Here is a 22,129-nt window from a genome sequence, read left to right on the forward strand (position 1 = left end):
ATACCTTTGCCCTGTACCTGGAACACCCCTTGCCCCTCCCCCTCCTCCAAACTCATCCCTGCAGGTCCAGCTCAAATGTCATGTCCACGTGGCACCCTCCCTATGCCTGGAACCACGAGGAATCAGTCCCTCTGAGGAACTCTATGCAACTATGTTACAAGCCTGTTTTCAGCCCTTAGCCTGCCGCACACTCTAGCAGTTCGGGTGGGGAGCCCTGCCCTTGCTGAGCCATCGTGAGCTCCTGGAAGAATGGTGCGACTTCCCCCTACGGGCAACCCTGCTCTTGACACAGAGCCTCTGTGCACACGGGGGACACTCGATAAACAAGGGCAGAGCTCATCAAGACACCAACAGGTGCGTGGGTCACTGTGAACTGAAGTAAAAAGAGCTGGTCTGCTTTCCTTCCAGGTCTCTGTGGCTCTGGCTTAGGGAGGCTTGGTGAGGGTCTGGGCTTGGCTAAGTTGTTAAGGGAGCCACCTGGAGAGGGAAGAGAAGAGGCTTCTGGAGGCCTGCTTCTTCAGAGTACCTTGCTAATACAGACAACAACCGACACACAAGGTACCAAAGGGTGTTTTCAGCATGGAATGCCTTAAGTCACACACACACACACACACACACACACACACTCACACACTCATCAAGTTCTCATCAAGCATAACCAAGAATCGGAACAAGAGATAAGGGCAGCTGCTTTCTTAGTAGTGAGAACAGAGATGAAGGGAAGAGGCCCCAAAGCCTTTGACTCAGGGCCCACATGTCAGTCTACTCTCCTTCCACATCAACCCTGCTACTGGCCCTATGACGGCTTCTCCAAAAGGATTCTGCAAAAACAGCTACGTCCACCGTAGGGCACAACAACTTGGTAAAGACAAGGTTCTTAGAAGTACAGACAGAGGCGCAGGGCAGTGATGCATCTATGCACTTGGCAGAGGCCCCCAAGTTCTTTGGGCACGTGCAAGGACTGTGTTGACAGCTGCCAGAGACCAGGGGACCATCCAGCAGAGCCCTAGCCCCGGCCCAACAATGGACCCTGAGAGCCCACTGGAGTGGGAGCGGAGTGTCCATAAATACACTCGTTAAATCTTCAGGGTCTCCCCTCAGTTGTGGGCAGGATGCTTTTCCCAATAAACACCAAGCACTAAATATCCAGGTGGGTCGCTAACCAGCAAGCCAGATTCCTCTTCTAGGACTCTTAAGATGCCACACTGCCCCACATCAGTGAGCTTCTCTCTCCATGCCCAGTCATGGAACCGTGCGAACCAGGGGCCTGACAACTATCACAGAGAGGGTATGCTTACCAGTCCCTCGGTTTCCTCCGTCATCCTCTGGAAATGTGCAGCCATAGCCATGTAGTCTCGCATCTGCTTGTGACATTCGAGACACTTGATACTGTGCCGGATGAGCCTCACAGGGTCTGGGTAGAGCGGCAAAGCTGGAAGTGGGGGGCTGGCACTGCTTGAAGTGAGGCCATGTTTGGGGGAGGAGGGGTGAGCCGGGGTTGCTGGTGCCATGGAGTTCGCGGGGGCCGACACGAACATTTGGTCCGCAGAGATGGGCTTCACAAGCAGCTGAGAGCACTGCATGACGAGACCCTTGCTCTTGTGGTCACGGGCATGCCGGAGCAGGCTGCACTTGTTGAAGAAGAGCAGCGTCTGGGAGCACAGTGTGCACAGCACCTCGATGTGGACACTCCGCCGGCCGTAGTGCTGGCTCAGGCTCTTCTCTAAGGCAAACGCATCCCCACACTCCAGGCAGCAGTACCCACTGGCCGGCACGTGGATCCTGCTGTCCGCAGGCGGGCTGAGATTTGGCGCATAGAGGGGCACGGGGTTGGAGCTGTGGAGGACCTTGTTGAAGACCTCCACAACCAGTGGGGCGGCCTTTTTCACCTGGTGGACCAGGGGCACCGACATCTGCGTGAGCTGTGGCTGGCTCCGCCTCTGTGCTGAGGACTTGGCCGTCACGGACGCGGCCACACTGTGGGGGACCAGATTCAGGTTGGCCAGGTGCACGGCTTTGGGCAGGAGGTTGGCAGGGGCCAGGGTGGATGCCTGCAGTGCTGTGCTCTGCTGCTGCTTCTTGCCCATCTGTGAGCTCGAGGCAGCCCCCTTTGGGCCCCGGGACCCAGAGCTGCAGCAGGAAGTTGAAGATTCACTGGCTTTTGTCATGCTCTCATCCCCCTTCCTGTCACCCTGAGGGCTCCCTGAATTTGTGCCCACCTCAAGAAAGTGCTCCGCCCCAGACAGGGCAGTGACCTCATCCTCTTGCACCTCGCTCGGGGCCTCAGCAATGGCGCTTCCTAGAGGTGACCCAGCAGGGGACTTACTGAGATCGTCAGGGTCTGGCAGGATCCTTGTGACAGTCCGTTTGATTTCCCCTGATGATGTCTTAATGGTTTTGATTCTGACTTTGGGAATTGCTGGTGGGGAGCTGGCAGCCACAGAAGGGGAGCCTTTGCTGCTGCTGTCACTGCAGATGCTCCGAGGGCTGTCTGATGGCTTGATACTTTTTCTAGTGGCCTCCAGAGGGCTCCGGGGACTCTTTGGTGACTTGGGCATTTTGGGGCTGCCTTTGGAGCCCTCTTTTGTGGGCCCTGAGGGATCCTTTGTGTGGGTAGGCTGATCCTCCTTGGTGACACTGGCCACTCGTTTAGCCTGCAGGGCCACCAAGGCTGCAACACAAGAGGACAGCTTGGAATGAGCTGGCTTAAGACGCTGCCTAGGGGGCACTGACGAGCAGGTACCTAGCTCCGAGGCAAGCCCCTTAGGCTCTCCGATACTGTGGCCGGGGTGGCTGTTGAACTCCAAAGCTTCCCCAAAGAATCGACTGGTATCCAGCTCCTTGTGAGGTTCCACTGCCTTCTGCCCACCTTGCTCGTGCTCCTGCTGACTCCCCAGGGACGGGGGTTCTGGCTTGGGCTCTTTCTTACAAAAGTGATCAAACATATGCAGCTCTGGGACTGGAAACTTAGTCAGAGCCTCCAGGACCGGGCCCCCCACAGACTCACACCCAGGAGGGGGTGGGAAATAACTGTCAGAGTGCTTGGGCTTTATCCCAAACCCATTATCTTTGATGGCATCCTCGGGTTCGGGGCTGGAGATTGGACTGAACTGGTTAAAAGTTGGTAAGGGCTCTGACTTGGAAGGTTCCAGCTTGCCGGGGAAACTCCTGGTACTATCTCCATTCATGAAAGTGGAATCAAACTTCCCACAGTTGTGGCCTAGGTTGTGGGGATCTGGAGGCAGGTCCGAGCCCCGGAATCCATTGTGTAGGAGGCTGGGAGCGACGTGGTCTTTCTCCGCTTCAAATGACTCCTGGCGGCTGGTGTTCTTGACGATGACACTCACGGCTGGCACATCTGAGGCTGATCCTGAGTGAGACAAGGACACATTCTCATCCATACACATGCCTGGAGGTTTGAGGGGACTCTCATTCTCCTCACTGGGGGTCTGGATGGCCTCCTTGGCATCAAGGCTGGTGGGGTCTGGGATGTCAAAGGCAGCCAGAAGGTCATCAAAATCTGGAGTTTTCATATCCCCCATGGCTGGATGCTGGCAAGGGCTGTAACAGAAACAGAGAACAGAATCAGTGATCACCAGGATCCCACTGGGCTCTGTCCAGCATCATCTTCATCACAAACCCATCTCGCTAACACGCATGCAGCCAGCACGCACATGCACAAATCCCCACGCTATGGGAAGTCACACACCTGAGTTTTACCCCAACAGGTTTCCAAAATGCTGGGGACATTGGGGGAGGAGTGGAAAGAAAAGTTAGTATGTAGTGACAAGCCTGCCTGGCAGGCTCTACACATTAATACCTTGAAATTCCTGGTTGGTTGCAGAGCCAAAAAGAGGGTACACTCACACCACACTCTCTCAATTTCTCAGAGAATATCATCACTTGATGATCATAAGCATTAGCAAAAAACCAATCACTCAGCCCTTAAAAAAAAAAGCATGGCTTAGCACCTCCGTTCTTTAGAAAACTTCTGATTCATATGAGACTTGGCTATAACTTCTGCTAATTTACTCTTAGTAATTAATCATTAACTTTGTATAACTTGGTTTTTTGCTGCATGAATCCAAGCAAATCCAAAATGATTTACCACTGCCAGGATTAAACAAGCTCTAGCAGATTATGTCATCCCCTAGGTATTTTTTTCTCTAGTCAGTGTCTGCTTGATTCCTTAATTTTCACCCCAAATCTGTTATTGGTTGGTGAATGGATCACTAAACCTGAGGGACAGGGTGACTCTCAAAGAAACACACAGTTATCAAACTGGCCAGAGAATAGTTTTAGAGAAGCCCTAAATTTTATTTTAACTTAATACACAAAGGAAAGAAAATCCACCTGTTTCCTTCATGATCTGTAGAAGCAGAGCTACAAAAACTACTGCAAAGGAGGAAACCCAAGGCGCTATGAAAGAGGCCTTCCCTTAGGAAGTTACTAAAATACTCACACTTAGATAAGACATGAAGCTGCCTGGCTCAAACCTGCTGGAAAGAGGAAGAAAAAAACCCACTGTCTCCCTTGTTCAGCCCATAAATCCTGCATCTGCTTCAGCATCCCAGAGCCTTATTTGCGTAAGTATTTCCTACACCATGTTTGTACTGAAAGCCTTTGTGGATGCAGATTGACACAACTCTTTTAGAAAGCAATACAGTAGCTGCACAGAACCAGATCAGGGGCAAATCCTTGGGTCCAGGAACCCCACGGCCAGAAATTTATCCTAAGAACAAAAATTCCCAAAAGCTATATGCAAAAGTATACAGCATTATTAAAACAACACAAAAAGGAGACACCCACATACACACAAAGAATCTAAATGTCCAAGGACAGGGAATGGTTAAGTAACTGATAGACTATTATGTAGTTATTAAAAATCCCAATTATGAAATCTATGTAGCAACATGAAAAATTACTTACAGTGTTAAGATTAAAATAAAAAACACATATAAAAATGTTGTCAAACTATGACAATGTAAAACTAAGTATCCATTTGAGCCAAGAGTAAAAGAGAAAAGTAATTTATGCAGGGTGGTGGGATCACTGGTGTGTTAATTTTTCACAACTTTTGTGTGTGTGTGCTGGTAGACTGCCTTTATAATTTTAAAAAGGGAAAATAAAGAAAAGAACAAAAATTAGAACCACAGGGGAACAGCTGGCAGAGATATAGCTATTGCCATCCCATGGGATCAACAGGCTTGCAGGTTTGGTTTCTTGTCCCACCCCACCAAGCCCCAACAAAACACATCTGCCTTCTTAAGAGTTCTCACGGAAAATGAAACAGACCGCCCCATTGGGAAGATATCTAATTATGGTAGATACTAATAAAGTGAAATACCAGTTAACTAAATATGAGTGGGCAGAATATCTCGCTGAAATGAGATGTAAAGTTTCTGGACAACAAATGATGGTTTGGTGGAATAAAACTGTTGGAGCCCATAAGCGAGAGGAATATACTGGATATCAGTGGAAGCAATCAGCATCCCAATACCAAGTGAACTACTTTGCAGGCTGATCCCAACTATAAGGAAACACCTATGTGGTATTTGCTTTATAAGCTTATCTCCAACTTCCCCCCACCCCCCTTCAGTCTAGGAAAAAAAGATTGAGGGAGAAGGGTGGAATAGATTAGTCTTCTTAAGGGGCTGGGAAAAGCCTGTGGGGGAGGAGGGGTAGTAGCTGGCAGTGTGTGCAAGGATTATCGAGAAGCCTACTACTGTTTAACTCCAAGTCACAGAGGCTTGAAGCAGAGAGATACAACATGAAAGTAATGATGTTCTCCACACAGAGAAATCTCAGGGATTGGCCAAGAATGGTCAGAGGTCAGAGCAAAAGGTATCTTTTGCTAGGAAAATCAGAGCTAATAAATGGTGTGGCAGCTCAACATCAGCAGCAGGAAAAACTTTTATAACCTTTGAATTTTAAATACCAAGGCTGATACTTTTAAAAGCCAAAGATCAAATCCTGTTTTCTATTTAGCCCTAGTAAGGACAACCAAAATCAGCAGCAATCGATAACTGTTAAAAGACTTACAGTGGGGGACTTTCCTGGTGGTCCAGTGGTTAAGATTCCGCGCTCCCAATGCAGGGGGCCCGGGTTCGATCCCTGATCAGGGAACTAGATCCTGCACGCTGCAACTAAGACCTGGTGCAGCCAAATAAATAAATAAATAAATATTTTTTTAAAAAAAGACTCACAGTGTGCCCAAGTGTCTGTATTTCTTTAAACTCTGCTCTAAAGTAAGTATCGCATTGTTTATAAGTAGAAAGTAGAAATTAATCAAAATGTACCCTGTTATAAAAGCAAAGGAGAGGGACTTCCTTGGTGGCGCAGTGATTAAGAATCCGCCTGCCAACGAAGTGAGAGAGTGGCACTGACCTATATACACTAGCAAATGTCAAATAGATAGCTAGCGGGAAGCAACCACATAGCACAGTGAGACCAGCTCGATGCTTTCTGACCACCTAGAGGGGTGGGATAGGGAGGGTGGGAGGGAGATGCAAGAGGGAGGGGATATAGGGATATATGTATACGTACAGCTGATTCACTTTGTTACACAGCAGAAACTAACACAACAATGTCAAGTAATTACACTCCAATAAAGATGTTTAAAAAAGAATCCGCCTGCCAATGCAGGGGACACAGGTTCGATCCCTGGTCCGGGAAAATCCCACACGCCACGGCGCAACTAAGCCCGTGCGCCACAACTACTGAAGCCCGTGCACCTAGAGCCCATGCTCAGCAATAATAGAAGCCACCACAATAAGAAGCCCAAGCACCAAAGGGCAGCCCCTGCTCACCGCAACTAGAGAAAGCCAGCGCGCAGCAAAGAAAACCCAACGCAGCCAAAAAAAAAAAAAAAAACCAAAGTAGAAAAAAAAAAGCAAAGGAGAAACTGCAAAGAAAAAGACTACCAATAAAAAGTTCTATTCATCAAAAACCTACCAACACATAGTTAAAAAGCAAACAACCAAAAGGAATATTTGCAACGTATAATAATTACTATCATTAATATCTTTATTAATATGTAAAAGGTCCTTAAAAAGTAGTTAGTAAAAGATAATCAACATATTAGAAAAATAAGCAAAAGTGATGAGCAGGCACTTAAAAAAAGAACAACCACAAATGGACAATTCATGCATAACAAAAGTTGCAACCTCACAAAAAATAGAGAAACACAAATTGAAATAATGAGAAGCATTTTTGGCTTATTAAATTGACCAAAGTTTTCAAAAACTAATAATCCCCAGTGTTGGCAGAGATGTAGCAAAATAAGCATTTTGAAAGTAACAGAAATTGATACAACCTGTCTAAAGAGCAATTTAGCAATACATACATAAGGCTCAATAATTCCACTTCCAGTTATTTATCCTAAGGAAATAGAGATGCATGTGACAAAAATAATCATTACAGAATTATTTATAACAAAATTATTTTATAACAAAAAATGAGACACAACCTAAAGTCCCAACAATAGGAAGTTGGTTCAATAAATTATGGTCTATTTACACAATTAAATACTAGGCATCATTATAGATCAATATTTAAGACTATGAGAAATGCTCCTAAAATGAAGAAAAAAGATACTGAAGTGTACACACAGTACAATCTCTATTTAAAACAAAAAAAATTTTTTCCAATACATAGTTCTTATGAAAAAGCCTAGAGGAATACTCTAAAATGTCAAAAATATCTCAACAGATAATGAAATTATTTTCTTTCCTTTTTATCTACATTTTCAAATTATTTATTCAAACGATTTATTTCCAATTTTATTGCTTAAGTAATTTTATTAAATTATATTTTTAACCTATGAAAAGAAGAAATTAGGCAGGCCAAAAAAATTTGAGGCATTTGAGGCTTCCTTGGTGGCGCAGTGGTTAAGAACCCACCTGCCAATGCAGGGGACACGGGTTCAAGCCCTGGTCCGGGAAGATCCCACATGCCGCGGAGCACCTAAGCCCCATGCGCCACAACTACCAAGCCTGTGCTCTAGAGCCCTCGTGCCTAGAGCCTGAGCTCCACAACAAGAGAAGCCACTGCAACGAGAAGCCCACGCACTGCAATGAAGAGTAGCCCCCACCCACGCAACTAGAGAAAGCCCGCATGCAGCAACAAAGACCCAACGCAGCCAAAGGTAAATAAATAAAATAAAATAAGTAAATTTATATAAAAAAAAAAATTTGGGGAGCTTCTTACAGAGGACTCTAAAAATCATCACTATAAAACTCTTTAAGCACATCTGGCATGACTCAGCAAGGGACTGCCAGCTAGAAAAATCGGTGAAGTAACTTCATTAAAATGAAAGGTGTAGTCAAAATAAAAAGCTTCAGCATTACACCAGTGTCTGCAACTTGTTGCAAGCAGCTGAAGTTGGAAAGAGCAAACCACAGACGGCTGCCTGCCTACCTTGCCTGGGGGCAGTCCTCAGGACCCAGAGGTGATGGCCCCTGCCCCATGTCCACAAATTACAGCCTAGGAACCATGGCTCACCCTGCAGAGCACTCAGCAGGGTTTACCCTGAAGCATCTGAACAAGCTAGATCCACACATGGTGAGCTCACCCAGTGATCTAGAATGGCCTAGTCAACAGACAAGGCAGGCTCCCCGGTTCTCTGAGCCCTAGGCCAAGAGCAAATTTCACTCAAAGGTGAGAAGGTGGAACCATGCTACGATACATACAACCCCCTTGGGGGTGAACTGGCAGACTGACGCTGTATCCTCTCAGGGTAAGTTTCTATTCAGGGAAGATCTGGAAACTAAAAAAAATGTTAAAGTGAATATAAATACCCAGTATTTATTACAGGGTCTACTAGCTGCCCAGGAAATCTTGCCAAACAGTTAAATAAACATATCAACTAGGTGAGAGGGAGGGAAGAACACCTTAATTTTAAAACGGCCTCATCAGGCCTAATTAACCTATTCGAATTCTTTGAGGGGATAAAAACAATATGATTATGGAAGAACTAGTAGGCAGAATTTCTAATGCCAAAATTCCACCAAAAAAACAACAAACTGAATTCCATGTTGCATGTATGTTTGTCTTTATGTGATTGTCACTTATGGGAAACCATGAACGACCGTGTTTTTCAACCCATTGACCAGTTCTGGACTGGAGCTCAATGCTTTCATAAATTGCCTAGAATGATAGTTCCCAACCCACTGGGGACCCAACTTCATATCCACAAATGTGTTCCCAATGACCAGCCATTAAAAACACCACTACTGAATGAGAGTCCATGAAAAAATTAATTTGAAAAGGAGATCTCAATGCTTTGGGAACCAATAATCTAGCAGAAAAACATTAGGCTGTAAGATTCATGAGGGAAAAGACTTATCTGTCTCATTCACCACTACATTCTCCATTAGGCAGTCAATAAATATTTGTTGAAGCAATAAAATGAAACCTTCAAGACTGCAAATGGCCTAAAAGCTGTTCCAGAAATGAAAATGCGAAATTAAAAGACAAGTTCTAAGGAGGCTGTATGAATAGGCGAAATTATGGCAAAGTAGCATTAGTGAAAGCAAATGTGAAGGAACGTTTAGGGAAAAGCAATTCCAATTATACTAGAATGTACATGGTTATGGTTAGAATAATGGGTTCTAAGCTAAACTGTTCAATAAAGAAGCATCAGCTTAGACTGTTCCCTTAAGACACCATGTTGCATGTTTCATCACAAAAGGCCCAGAAAACACTGGGCATTATCAGAAAGGACACTGGAAACAAAATAAAACTTGTGATCCTGCCCTTATTCACAACCACTCAGTGTCCACAGAGAGATGTGCGGAGCAGTTTTGGCTCCCCACACTTGAAGAAAGATGTACCAGGGCTTCCCTGGTGGCGCAGTGGTTGAGAATCTGACTGCTAATGCAGGGGACACGGGTTCGAGCCCTGGTCTGGGGGGATCACACATGCCGCGGAGCAACTAGGCCCGTGAGCCACAACTACTGAGCCTGCGCGTCTGGAGCCTGTGCTCTGCAACAAGAGAGGCCGTGATAGTGAGAGGCCCGTGCACCGTGATGAAGAGTGGCCCCTGCTTGGCACAACTAGAGAAAGCCCTCGCACAGAAACGAAGACCCAACACAGCAAAAATAAATTAATTAATTAATAAACTCCTACCCCCAACATCTTCTTAAAAAAAAAAAAAAAAGAGAGAAAGATGTACGAGAGTTGGAAAAGGTCCTGAGAAATGAGACTGAGCTTTCTAATAAGAGCCTAAAAATTAGAACTCTATTTTATTCTAGAGAGATGAAGATTTAGGGGAAAGGGGGAACATAATTGAAGTATAGGTTTGTTCATCAAGCCTCAAACACTAGCGAGCAGAGGGCAGCATTTTTGAAGTTTGAAGTAAATAAAAGATATAGACCAAAACCAACAACAACAACTTAATCCATTAGTCAGAAAATATACTGATATTGTTAAAGGTAAAATATATAAATGTAGTAACATCCACACTTATTCAAATCTAGAATTTTTTTTTTAAAAGGCTCTGAGAAACTAAAAACAAGGAATTGTCACTAAATCCATGAGCTTTCTTTCCCTCAGCATTGAAGCCTTTGAATTTCAAATAACGTTAAACTTGGTCACCTGTTTTTCTTTTTTTTTTTTTTTTTTTTTTTGCGGTACGCGGGCCTCTTCCTGGACCGGGGCACAAACCCATGTCCCCTGCATCGGCAGGCGGACTCTCAACCACTGCGCCACCAGGGAAGCCCCACCTGTTTTTCTTAATAATATTAAGTTCAGCAATAACAGAACATCAAGGGGGCAGAGACACTCCAAATTTAAGAAAAGTCTGATCTCTATTCAGTATATTCTGTCTAATGAAACAAGGAAACAAATAACATCACAGATTTATACGATGAAAATGAAAGACCACATGATTTACGGAACACTGGGCTGTGAAACAACAAAATTGTTTCCTTTTATTTGCCACCTTGTTGGATGAGGACTAGAAGGAAGGATGAGTATGTATGTTTTACAACCTGTAGGTGAACTCTTTACCCTACTGCCCCACATGACTGAATATGGCGTAGATATTGACATAAACTGTGTTCAATTATTGTTATAACAGTTAAGAGTTTAAAAATGGATAAATAGGGGCTTCCCTCGTGGCGCAGTGGTTAAGAATCTGCCTGCCAATGCAGGGGACGCGGGTTCGAGCCCTGGCCCAGGAAGATCCCACATGCCGCGGAGCAACTAAGCCCACGCGCCACAACTACTGAGCCCGCGCTCTAGAGCCCGCGAGCCACAACTACTGAGCCCGTGTACCACAATTACTGAAGCCCGCACACGTAGGGCCTGTGCTCCACAACAAGAGAAGCCACCGCCATGAGAAGCCCGTGCACCACAACGAAGAGTAGCCCCCACTCGCCACAACCAGAGAAAAGCCCACGTGCAGCAACAAAGACCCAATGCAGCCAAAAATAAAATAAATTTATAAAAATAAATAAATAAATAAAAATGGATAAATAAAATTTCCCCCAGCTTTCTATTTCAGAAGGAACATCCCAGGGGATAATAAAGCAAAAAATAACTCAAACTGTATGAGACACAGAGAGAGAGAGAGAGAGAGAGAGAGAGAGAGATTATTTAGCAGACCCTAAGAAAGTACTTGAGTTTGTTCCCAGGTGGGAGAACTTCTGTACCAGGAATGGAAACTGGGCAAGGGAAAAGAGAGAATGAGCAAGCAAGCACAAGAGCAAGCTGCTACTCCCATGACTTGCAGGAACTTCAATCTGGACTCTGGCTGGAACACTGATCAGAAAGAGACACTGCTTCTATGGGTGGTAGAGAAGGGAGCTCAGTGAAACTTTAGCTGGATCAAAGGGAACAGAAAAAAAGAGTTCCATGTTCCTGGACCCAGAATGAAGCCCCAGACTGGGAATAGTAGAGCTAAAAGAATAAGAAATTGTGAACCACAGAGAACTAGCTTTCACCCCTATGCTGTCACCAATTACCTATGTAAGGATCTTAGGCAGGCCTTGGTTTAATATGTAAAATTAAACTAACTTGAAGGGTCTCTGAGACCTTGAACAGGCTAGGCTACAACAGCTGGGCAAATTAATCTAGAACTATTGGATTTCTACATAAAACTTAAGTCCTAAAGTAGACAAGCAGACTCTCTGCCACATATATACTACCGCCCTCCTGAATACACATCTGAGGCCTTCTTATAGGTCTAAGTGATCCCAAGTCACAGACATTCTGAGTCAATCAGTGGTCAATGCTTCATTTCATGAGGCACCTGGCATTCTAATCATTAGCAAAGAACAGCCCAAAGAGATTCTCAGCAGTATACAAGAAAACAGGTGCCCCAACAGACCCAGGCAAAACAACAAAGCGTTTCACGTGTCTTTTCCTCTATCTGGTCTTAGTCCTGCCAATGCATATTTTGCCAGAATGGTTGCTGTAAAACACTTATCTGATCACAGAGACGTCCCAGTTCAAAATCCCCATCACCTTCAGTAAGTAAACTCTTCTTCCAGCGTGCAGAAGCCATTCCCATCTGTTCTGTGTCCACCTCTCCAGCCACTTCCCAGGGTACATTTCAGTCACTGGTGTCAGAGCTTGAGCTGTTCCTCCTGAGTGGCCCCAAACATAAATCTGCCCGAGAACTCCTCCTCATCCCCAAGCTCCTGTTCCAGGGCCCCTCCTCCTGGATGCCTTCTCTGAGTCCTCTGCCCTTCCCTTCCTCCCTTCCTCTATGGCAGCACTTCCCACAGTAGGCTGGGATCCTAAGTTTTCTCATCAGTCTGTGAGTCTCCCGAAAATTGGGGTCATATCCTTTACCTCTATGTCCAGGGCCTAACACACCTGGTTCCCAATGTTATGGGGGCTGTCACTGCTCCCACCCCTCCCAGAACCTTTCCTTGAAGCCTCTCCAAACCCTGGCTGATACACCTGTCCCTGCCTGCCCTGCCCAAGATGTCCATCACCCAGAGGCAGCTTCTCTTCTCCCTGTCTAAGCCCTTCCACCCCAACCAAAAATTCCATTTCCCAAGAACAGAATTGCAGTGCAAGCATTCTAACAAGACTCACAGGATGTTAGAGCTGAAGTGGACCTCAGAAATGACCTGGTCCAGTGGCTTCCAAATGCCCGTCTGCAGACTGCTGCTGGACTGACTGCAAAAGAATAACATGGGGAGTGACTTTAAAACACAGAATCCCAGGCTCCACTGTGGAAATTCTGATTCAGTAGGCCTGGGATGGATCCTTGCATTTTTTTAAAAAGCTTCCCAGTTGATTCCAGGGCACTGGTCTAGTCCAACCTCTTCATTTTATACATGAAGAACTGAGGCTCAGAAAGGGGAAGTTCATCCATCAAATAATTACCAAATGCCAAGACTTATGCCAGGCACTGAGGACACAAAGGGAAGGCCCAGACCCTGTTTTTGAGTGCCCTCCCCTCCACAACCCACTGAAAACACCTCTCAACCACATACCTGTGAGTGCCACCAAAGGCTCATCAAGGGGACACAGGCTTCCTACAAGCAAGGAAGGGAAAGGGACTTTCTCTGACTGCCCTTGTCAGAAGTCATCTCATCCTCCCTTGTGCTCCCTTTTGTTTTACTTATTTCTCCTCATAATTTTCTACCTTTAATGTAGTACCTTTAAACTACCTTTAATGTAGCTTACCAGTAAAATGTTCTCTCTTCTGCTATTTCATAAGCCCCTCGACAGGCACTCACTGAACCATTAATTAATTGGTATCCCTCGATTCTAGACTTGGATTTCTACTTGGATAGGCATCTCAAATCTAATATGTCCAAAATCTAACTCTTGGATTTCCTCCTACATTCTTTCTCATTTCAGTAAATGACAACTCAGTCCTTCCAGTTGCTTGGGCCAAACCTTGGCATCTTTGAGTCCTCTCTTTCCCTCATACCCTTCATCCAATCCATAAGCAAATCCCGTCAACTCTACTTCCAAAATGTAACCAAATCCAACCATTTCTCACCACCTCCAACCATCTTCTTTTCTCTCCTGGATTCCCACAAAAGCCTGATGACTGGTCTCCTTGTCTCTCCTCTGCCTCTACTACTCACTCGCAACACAGCAGCCAGAGTGCTGCTTTTAAATCATCCACCAGATCATGTTCCTCCTCTCCTTAAAACCCTTCAACACCGTCCCACCTCACGCAGAGTGAAATCCAGTCTTCACCCCAGCCTACATGGCCAGGACGATCTAACTGCCCTCTGTCTCCTACACCTCTCTGTTACCAGTCTGCTCCAGACTCCTTACTGCTCCTCAACCAAGCAGGGCATACTCCTGCTCAGAGCCTCTACACTTACTATTCCCTCTGCTTGGAATGTTCTTCCCCTCAGATCTCTGTGGGCCCACTCCTCACTTCCTTCAGGTCTTTATTCAAACACCACTTTCTCAGGAGCCTTCTATGACCATTGTGCATAAGATACCAATCCCCACCCTCACCATCAATCTCTGTCCCTTTAGTCTGCTTTGTTTTTCTTCACAGCCCTTATAGCATCTGACACATTATATAATTGCTCATTTATTTATTTTCTGTGTGTAAGCTCCACTATGTTTACTAGACAGTAATCCACCATTAGAAAGGGGGAATGATGTGACAGGCTCATCTGTCCAGAACGAAGATTGTTCAAGGATAGTCACAGATTCCTAAGCAAGTTTATTACCAGTCAAGCAGCTGGCAAATTTGCTACACTGTTTGTATTTAGCTTTTGAAAACTTTTTATAAATAGAGAGACCTTGGGTGGTGATGGGGCCTTGCCAGTGGGAAAGGGTCTATCTGAAGTCACACTTGTCTATGAACCCTGGGCCCCCGCAGGACTAAGTTAAATATTATATTTTATTGGTGTTAAGTGCCTACTGGCCATTGTCCCCACAATAGGGTCATCTGTCTTGAGGACTGGATCAGTGTGACGCCAGTGGAGGGGGAAGGCTAGCTCTGAGGACCGCAGGGAAGAGGAGAACACAAGGTGGTCTTGAGTCTTAAGACAAGAGGATACAACTCTGTGAACACACCAAAAACCACTGAATTACGCACTTTAAATGGGTAAACTGTATGGCACGTGAATTATATCTCAATAAAGCTGTTAGATTTTTAGAAAAGATAAAAAGGAAGAAAAGAGGATAGAACTGAAAGGAATTGGGATTATAAAAGACTGTACAATTGACTGGGATGATACAAGTGGAAACTAGGTATAGGCAACAAAGTTTAAGCAGAGCTAAGAACTGAGATAAAAACTGATACTTTGTAACCAGTACCCCCTTTTCCTTTCATTACTTGAAACAGATCTCAGCACTAAGGGACACTGCACTTTGTTAAAAGGGAACAAGACCCTGAGACAGAAAAAAGAGAGACAGGACTCCTCTTGTTCACACACCATCCTTGAGGAGTTTCCCCCCACTGAACTTTGTAAAAGCATCATCTCTTGGTAGTAGGGATCCCCAAATTTAGGTAGGAAGCCAGTAGCCTCAGGCCTGCTGGGAACCAAGCCTCCACTCCCCGAATAAAAGGGCCCCAGAAAAGAAAAAGTGGCCATTCCGCAGATCACTCCTTCCCCAGCTCTGGTACCCCTGTGTTTGGTGGCTCTGGGTGTGCCACCAATCTCATCTACCACAGGCAAACCACAGTCCCAAATATCCCGAAATTAAAAGGTTGGGGTGGGGGGGCAAATGTACTATTAGTATTGGGGTGTCTCTTCAGTTCCCTTAGGTCACTAAGGAGTTTAGGAGCTGGTGAGTCAAGGGCCTGGTAAAGGATGCCTCTCTCAGGTACTCTACTCTCACTCCCCTTTTCTTTTTCTCACACCTCCACACCTCCACACCTCCACACACACACACACACACACACACACATATACTCTTCTCCTTCCTGTTCCTCTCTCTCCCCCTACTCCTTCCTCCATGCCCCTCTCCATTCCTCCGTCCCTTTCTCTCTTCCCCCTTCTTGTCTCCCTCACAGATGTTCTTCTTTATCCCCTTCTTCCTCTCTCTTCTCTCCTTCCCCTCTCAAAAGAGATCCGGGTGGGCTCTTTCACCATGACTGCTCAGACCCAAGTGCAGCCAGCCTCCTGCAGGAAAGCAGGGCGCCAGCCACGGCATCTTTTCACCAACAACCCAGCATGGCAACGGACCCAACATCCAGGTATCTGCGATGTGTGCCCACTGCATATGTCCCTGGTGATCCAAGGGAATGACAGAAAATAATGTGTTCAAAGGACATCCCTATGTGCCCTTCCACCATCAGAAAAAATGGAATATTAAAAGTCCTTATCTTTTTAAGATATTATCTGTGAAATGTTCACAGATAAAATGATGTGATATCTGGGATCTGCCTCAAAATAACACAGGGCAGGAGGAAGAGAGCAGGGAGGGCATGTATAAATGAGACAAGATTGGCCATGAAATGGTAACTGTTGGATCTGCATGAGGAGTACATGGGAGTTTATCATATTATTTTCTCTACATATGCACATTCCAGCACACTAGGAACCAGACTCTTGGATAGTGGACTCTATGGGTGCAACTAGCTAACCACCAAGATCACACCCATTAGGATGGCTATTATCAAACATAACAGAAATAGCAAGTGTTGGTGAGAATGTGGTGGAGAAACTGGAATCCTTGTGAATCGCTGGTGGGAATGTACTGTAGCCACTATGGAAAACAGCATGGCGGTTCCTAAGAAAAATTACACATAGTGGATATAACGCTTCCACTTCTAGGTATATACCCAAAAGAATTGAAAGGGGTCTCAAAGAGGTATTTGTACATCTATGTTCATAGCAACATTATTCACAATATCCAAAAGGTGAAAACAACCCAAGTATTCATCAATGGATGAACGGGTAAACAAAATGTGACATAAATATAAAAGGGAATATTATTCAGCCTTTAAAAAAGGAATGAAGTTCTGATACATGCTAAAACATAGATGAACCTTAAAGGCATTATGCTAAATGAAATAAGCCATACACAAAAAGGACAAATATCGTCTGATTCCACTGATATGAAGTACCTAGAGCAGTCAATTTCATAGAGACAAAAAGTAGAACAGTGGTTACCAGGGGATAAAGGGGAGAGAGGAAAAGGGGTTGTTATATAATGGGTGAAGAGTTTCAGTTTGGGATGATGAAAAGGTTCTAGAGATGGACGGTGGTGATGGTTATGTGAATGTCCTTAATGCCACTGAACAGTACATTTGAAAATAGTTAAAATGGTGTAAATCAACTATACTTCAATAAAAATAATAACAAAAACACTAATAAAAAATTCTTGGATACCCTTAAAGTATGGTTAAAATGGTCAATTTTCTTATGTATGCTTTACCACAATTTTTAAAAATAATGATAACTACCAAGGAACATTGAAAAAAGAAAAAACCACTTGTGTCCAAACTCTCAGCTCTTCAAGGCCAGCTCAGGTCAGCCTAGACATCATGCCTCAGTGAGGTTCTCAAAACAAGGGTGTGGTGAGTACTGCTGGGAGTGTACAGCTGTGGAGAAAGGAATAACTTCTACCTATAGGCACATGGTCTAGTTTCCAAACACCACCTAAGGAAAGAAGAAAAATAAGATGTTTTTTAATAGGTCTGAAGGCAAATGTAATTAAAGTAAGTTAATAATAATAACAATAAAGTGTAGGTCAGACCCTGAGAAGAATCTCCAAACCTAATTCAAAGCGGGCCTCAAATGTAGTCAAAGATAGTACTATCCCCAGTCCCAGATCTTCTCCCTTTCGCCTAGCATAGTGTGCTGGTTCAGAGCCCAGACTTTACGTGGGTTCAAATCCCAGTTCTACTACTTGCTAGCCATGTGACCTTGGCCAGGTTCCTTCACCTCTGTGTCTCAGTTTCCCCGTAAGTAAAATGGGGGTTATAGGGGTTAAATGAGTTAATATTTGTAAAGCTCTTACAACACTGCCTTAAACATAGCAAATACACATGTTTGTTAAGTATTCTGCCACCAACCTCAGTGGCCAGCAAGCTTTACCTCATAATTTTTCAGAGTGCCCCTGCAGACCACTGAATCCCTAGACGTCAGGCTGATTGGATGCATGCACAGGGGACAGAGACAGGGCAAGTGAAGGTCGTTTACCCCTCCTCACAGCTCATCCTCCAGTGCTCAGGAGGGCTGAAGAAGCAGAGGATCAAGGAGTGAGCAAGGGAACCAAGGGGCAGGTAGGCTGGGGGAAAGTCACAGGTGGGGGAGAGGCAGGGAAGGGACAAGCACCAAGCAGGGGATGAGAATAAGAGAAGACATGGGGAAAGCTGGCAGACCCTTTTTTTTTTTTTTTAATCTAAGTGGTCCTCAATTGTAACTGGACATCAGAATCACCTTGGGAACTTTGGAAACTACTAATGCTTGGCCACAACCTCCCAAGATTCCAATTTTATAGGCCCGTGTGGAGAAACTAGTTAACAGTCCATCAGGTGCATGTACCCACAAATGACAGAATAAAGAGTCTCTTTTCTAATTCCGCTCACTCTCACTGTAATTCTGCGTTCCCTCGCTTGACTTCATTTGTCTTAACTTTGACAGACCAGCATTTATTTGGATTCTAAATAGAGATATAGACAATATTAATGGAAAAACTTACAAGGGAATGGAAGGAAACTCATTATTCCAATTCTATAGAAGGGAAATACAGAAAACTTTTTTTCCTTTTCTTATTTGGATCTTCACATTTCAAAACATAAACTAACAAGCAGACACTGTGCTGTCCATATGAGGATAAAGTCAGAAACCAGGGGATGGGGTAGGGAGTGTCTCAGATCTGATGTCCAAAATAAGTTAGTTCTGAGGTGCTCCAATGAGTGTGCCTGATTATTTATTCCAGGGTAACCTCAGTTCCTGCAGACACTGGATTCTTTAGGGTTATTCAGACCATCTCTGGTGCCCAATAACACAGTTTGGCTGCAGAGAGGGGCTGGCAAACCTGAGAATCAGGCTCCATTGGCCCAGGCTGGCTGCTTCTCTCAGGCCACCCTACCACATACACACACGTGGATTTATAGGAACTTTACAGTTTATATAACACTATTGCCACTTCACAGGGAACTCGCCAGAACCAAGACTAATACTGAGGCTCCTGCTTGCCTCCAACAACCAGACTGCCCTTCCACTCAGGAATTCTGAACCAGGAGGTCTGACTTCACATTTCAGTTTCCCAACATCATTTCAGTTTCCCAACATCCTCATCTTCCCAAGGTGCTACTGTATATGGCACACATTTTCCTTCAACTGGTATTGAGACATTCACTACAGCCCTTGCCACAATTATGACACACCTTAGGGCGTTGTAAGACTGAGATTAGAAAACAATGTACTAGAACACTGTTCTAGATTAGAGGTTCTTCCAACACCAGAAAGATTAAAAGCCCAAGAGATTCTAGGAAACCGTTAAATTTAAGCTGCTAACTCTACAAGCAAGGAAATGAAGGCCCAGAGAGGTGAGGTAATCAAATGAGATAAAGTACATAAACTGAAGAGTTTTTATTACTGTGAAAGATTCCTGTTATTCCTGGCAACATGACTGGCCCTGCCTTAGCTTCCCAGAGGGCCTGAAGTCTCCTACTCACAGTTACCCATTCAAATCTCTCCATCAAACACCCAGTATAAGGCTTATTAACCTGCAGACTAGTGATTCTAGCCCTGGAAGCACATTAGAAACACCTGGGGAGCAGTGCTAATACCTAACCCCACCTCAGGCCAATTAAATCAGAATCTTTAGGGGTGGGGCTGAGCATTTTTTAGAAAACAACCTAGAGGACTGATGTTGTCTGGGGCTGGGAACCACGGTCTTTAGACCAAAGTATAGTCCAGGGACCACTGGCCTCAAAAATCACCCCCAAATCTTGTTAATGATGCAGACTTCTAAGTCCACCTGCAGACTGACTCAATAGAAATAAAGTGGGTCTCGGGACTTCCCTGGTGGCGCAGTGGTTAAGAATCCGCCTGCCAATGCAGGGGACACGGATTTGAGCCCTGGGTCCGGGAAAAGCCCGTATGCCGCAGAGCAACTAAGCCCGAAAGCCACAACTACTGAGCCCTCGTGCCACAACTACTGAAGCCCGCGTGCCTAGAGGCCGTGCTCTGCAACAATAGAAGCCACGGCAATGAGAAGCACACGTGCCGCAACGAAGAGTAGCCCCTGCTCGCCGCAACTAGAGAAAGCTCATGCGCAGCAACGAAGACCCAACGCAGCAAAAATAAATAAACTTAATAAATTTTTAAAAAAAGAAGAAAGAAAGTGGGTCTCAGGAATCTGAAGCTGTGACAGTCACCCAGTGGTTAGAGAGTAACAGCACTGGCACTGAGTGAGTCTCAGAAGTCACACCTGTTCTCCAGCTGACGCTGGAGTCCTGGATGGCCCCAGTAGCTGGCCTGGGAAAGGTTCCCAGATAATTCAGACTCTGGTGCCCACTCTAAGCTAAGAGCCCCTGCAGAAGCCCCACTGCTTCAATCACCAGCAGCTGTGGCGAACCTTTCAAAAAGAGAGCTGGAGTCCATCGTGGTTCTACACAGCCACCTGGGGCTTCCCATCTCACTCAGAGCTTCGGTTCAGGCCCCCACTAGGATTTACAAGCCCAGTGGGACCACCCTGGCCTCCTCTCCTATACCTTCCTCCTCCTCACTCCAGTTTTTCTCTCCACCCTGACTGCTCTTCCCTCAGATAAATGCATGGCTCCCTCTCTTACTCCTTCAGAACTCTGTTCAAACGTCCATTATCAGTGAGGCTTCCTTACTTAAAGCAGAAAATCTGCCTCCCCACCAAACCTCTCTATCTTCCATCCCAGCTTTGCTGTTTTTCTCTGTAATACTTTTCACCATCTCTCATACTTTATGTTTTACTTGTTCATTATCTATAAGACCTCCCACACTGGATTACAAGCTCCATGAAAGTAAGATGTTTGTTTATTTTGTTCCCAGTGCCTATAGTGCCTGGCACAGAGCAGGCACTGAAATATTTATTCTAGGAATTAATGCATCAGGAACACCAATCTCAAAACATAACTTGTACCAAAAGATCATAAAGAAGCTGATTATACCAAAATCACTTCTCCACTGATCTCATCTTGGCAGAAGCCTTTTTAAAAACAGGCTAGAGGCCTAATGAAACAGAAACCATTTAGAAGTAAGTACTTCCCGTCAATTAATCCAATCCAAATGGGTTTGTGAGTCAAAGACAATTTGTTCCGAGGAATAGATAAAACTATGGAGACAGAAAATGGAGCTGAAAGAAGGTAATCGAACAAACGGATTTCAGATACTGGCCTGGTATATGTGTAGGTTCAGAAGAAAACCTGAGAGCGCTTACAGCTACTCTCGGACAGCAAAGTTTCCAGCGGACCAGAAAGGACAGGCTCCCATCCAGGGTTACAGTCGGTGAGATGCAGGCCCAGTGCAGGATATGACGGCCCGTTTCCCACCAGATCCATCAACCTAATGAACCTGGAGAGGACCCTTCCTCTTTCCCTTGTGCCTGCTTTCCCCACCTGCTTCCAAAACTCATTTGAAACCATGGACAGTACTTTAAGCTCTACCAAGTCGGGAGCACTAGAAGCTTTTATCAAGGCCACACCGCAGCTGGGGAGAATTCTGCCATTATTAAGTCTCACAGATGTCATCTGTTCTGCTCCATGTCTCCATCCTTGTCCTTGTTACCGCTTTCCTCGTCACCTCTGGTCTCTTCCCACAGTCATCCTATGTGTCTAAGACCAATCTTCCCCATCACCATTTTCACGGGTCATTCACTCTGCTCAAAAACTTACAATAATTTCCTATAGCCAATCACATCAGCTCCAACCCTCGGGCCAGACTTTTGAGAACCTCTGTCCTCTAGGCCTAGACTTGAAATTTCAGGAGCTGCTTCTTCACCCGCCTCAAAGCACCAAATCACTGCCGTCACCTTCAACAGCACCAGTAAGAGATGAGACCCTAGAGCCTGGAACAGACTGGACCACATCTCCAACCTCCATTCCTGCCCAAAGCATCCTCACTCTCCACACCATCCATACCCATCCCCCCACAACAGCTTCTAGCCACACTGTCCTTTCCCACTCGACTTCCACAACACACACACACACACTACACACATACATGCATGCTCATTCATTCAACTGATAATATGAGTTGAG

At 45.3% G+C, this 22,129-nt stretch overlaps 1 protein-coding gene across 21 annotated transcripts in view; it reads right to left on the reverse strand.

Moving 5' to 3' along the window:
- The window catches only part of ZNF592 (zinc finger protein 592), a 59,706-nt gene that overhangs the window by 28,431 nt on the left and 9,146 nt on the right, over window positions 1-22,129 (reverse strand). For 3 of the 21 annotated variants that reach the window (XR_016392002.1, XM_022563962.3, XM_089906750.1), the window contains 2 exons: window positions 13,048-13,131; window positions 1,299-3,561 (listed from right to left, as the gene is read on the reverse strand). Coding sequence is in view for 20 of the 21 variants with exons in the window: in XM_089906750.1 (XP_089762876.1) it covers window positions 1,299-3,561; window positions 13,048-13,131 (2,347 nt within the window). In the remaining variant the exon portion in view is untranslated. The other 18 variants (XM_089906736.1, XM_089906741.1, XM_089906739.1 and 15 more) reach the window with 17 other exon arrangements.

Source organism: Delphinapterus leucas, chromosome 2 (assembly GCF_059928025.1).
Source record: "Delphinapterus leucas isolate spDelLeu-1000000601 "Yukka" chromosome 2, BTC_Dleu_Yukka2, whole genome shotgun sequence".
NCBI classification, from domain to species: domain Eukaryota; kingdom Metazoa; phylum Chordata; class Mammalia; order Artiodactyla; family Monodontidae; genus Delphinapterus; species Delphinapterus leucas.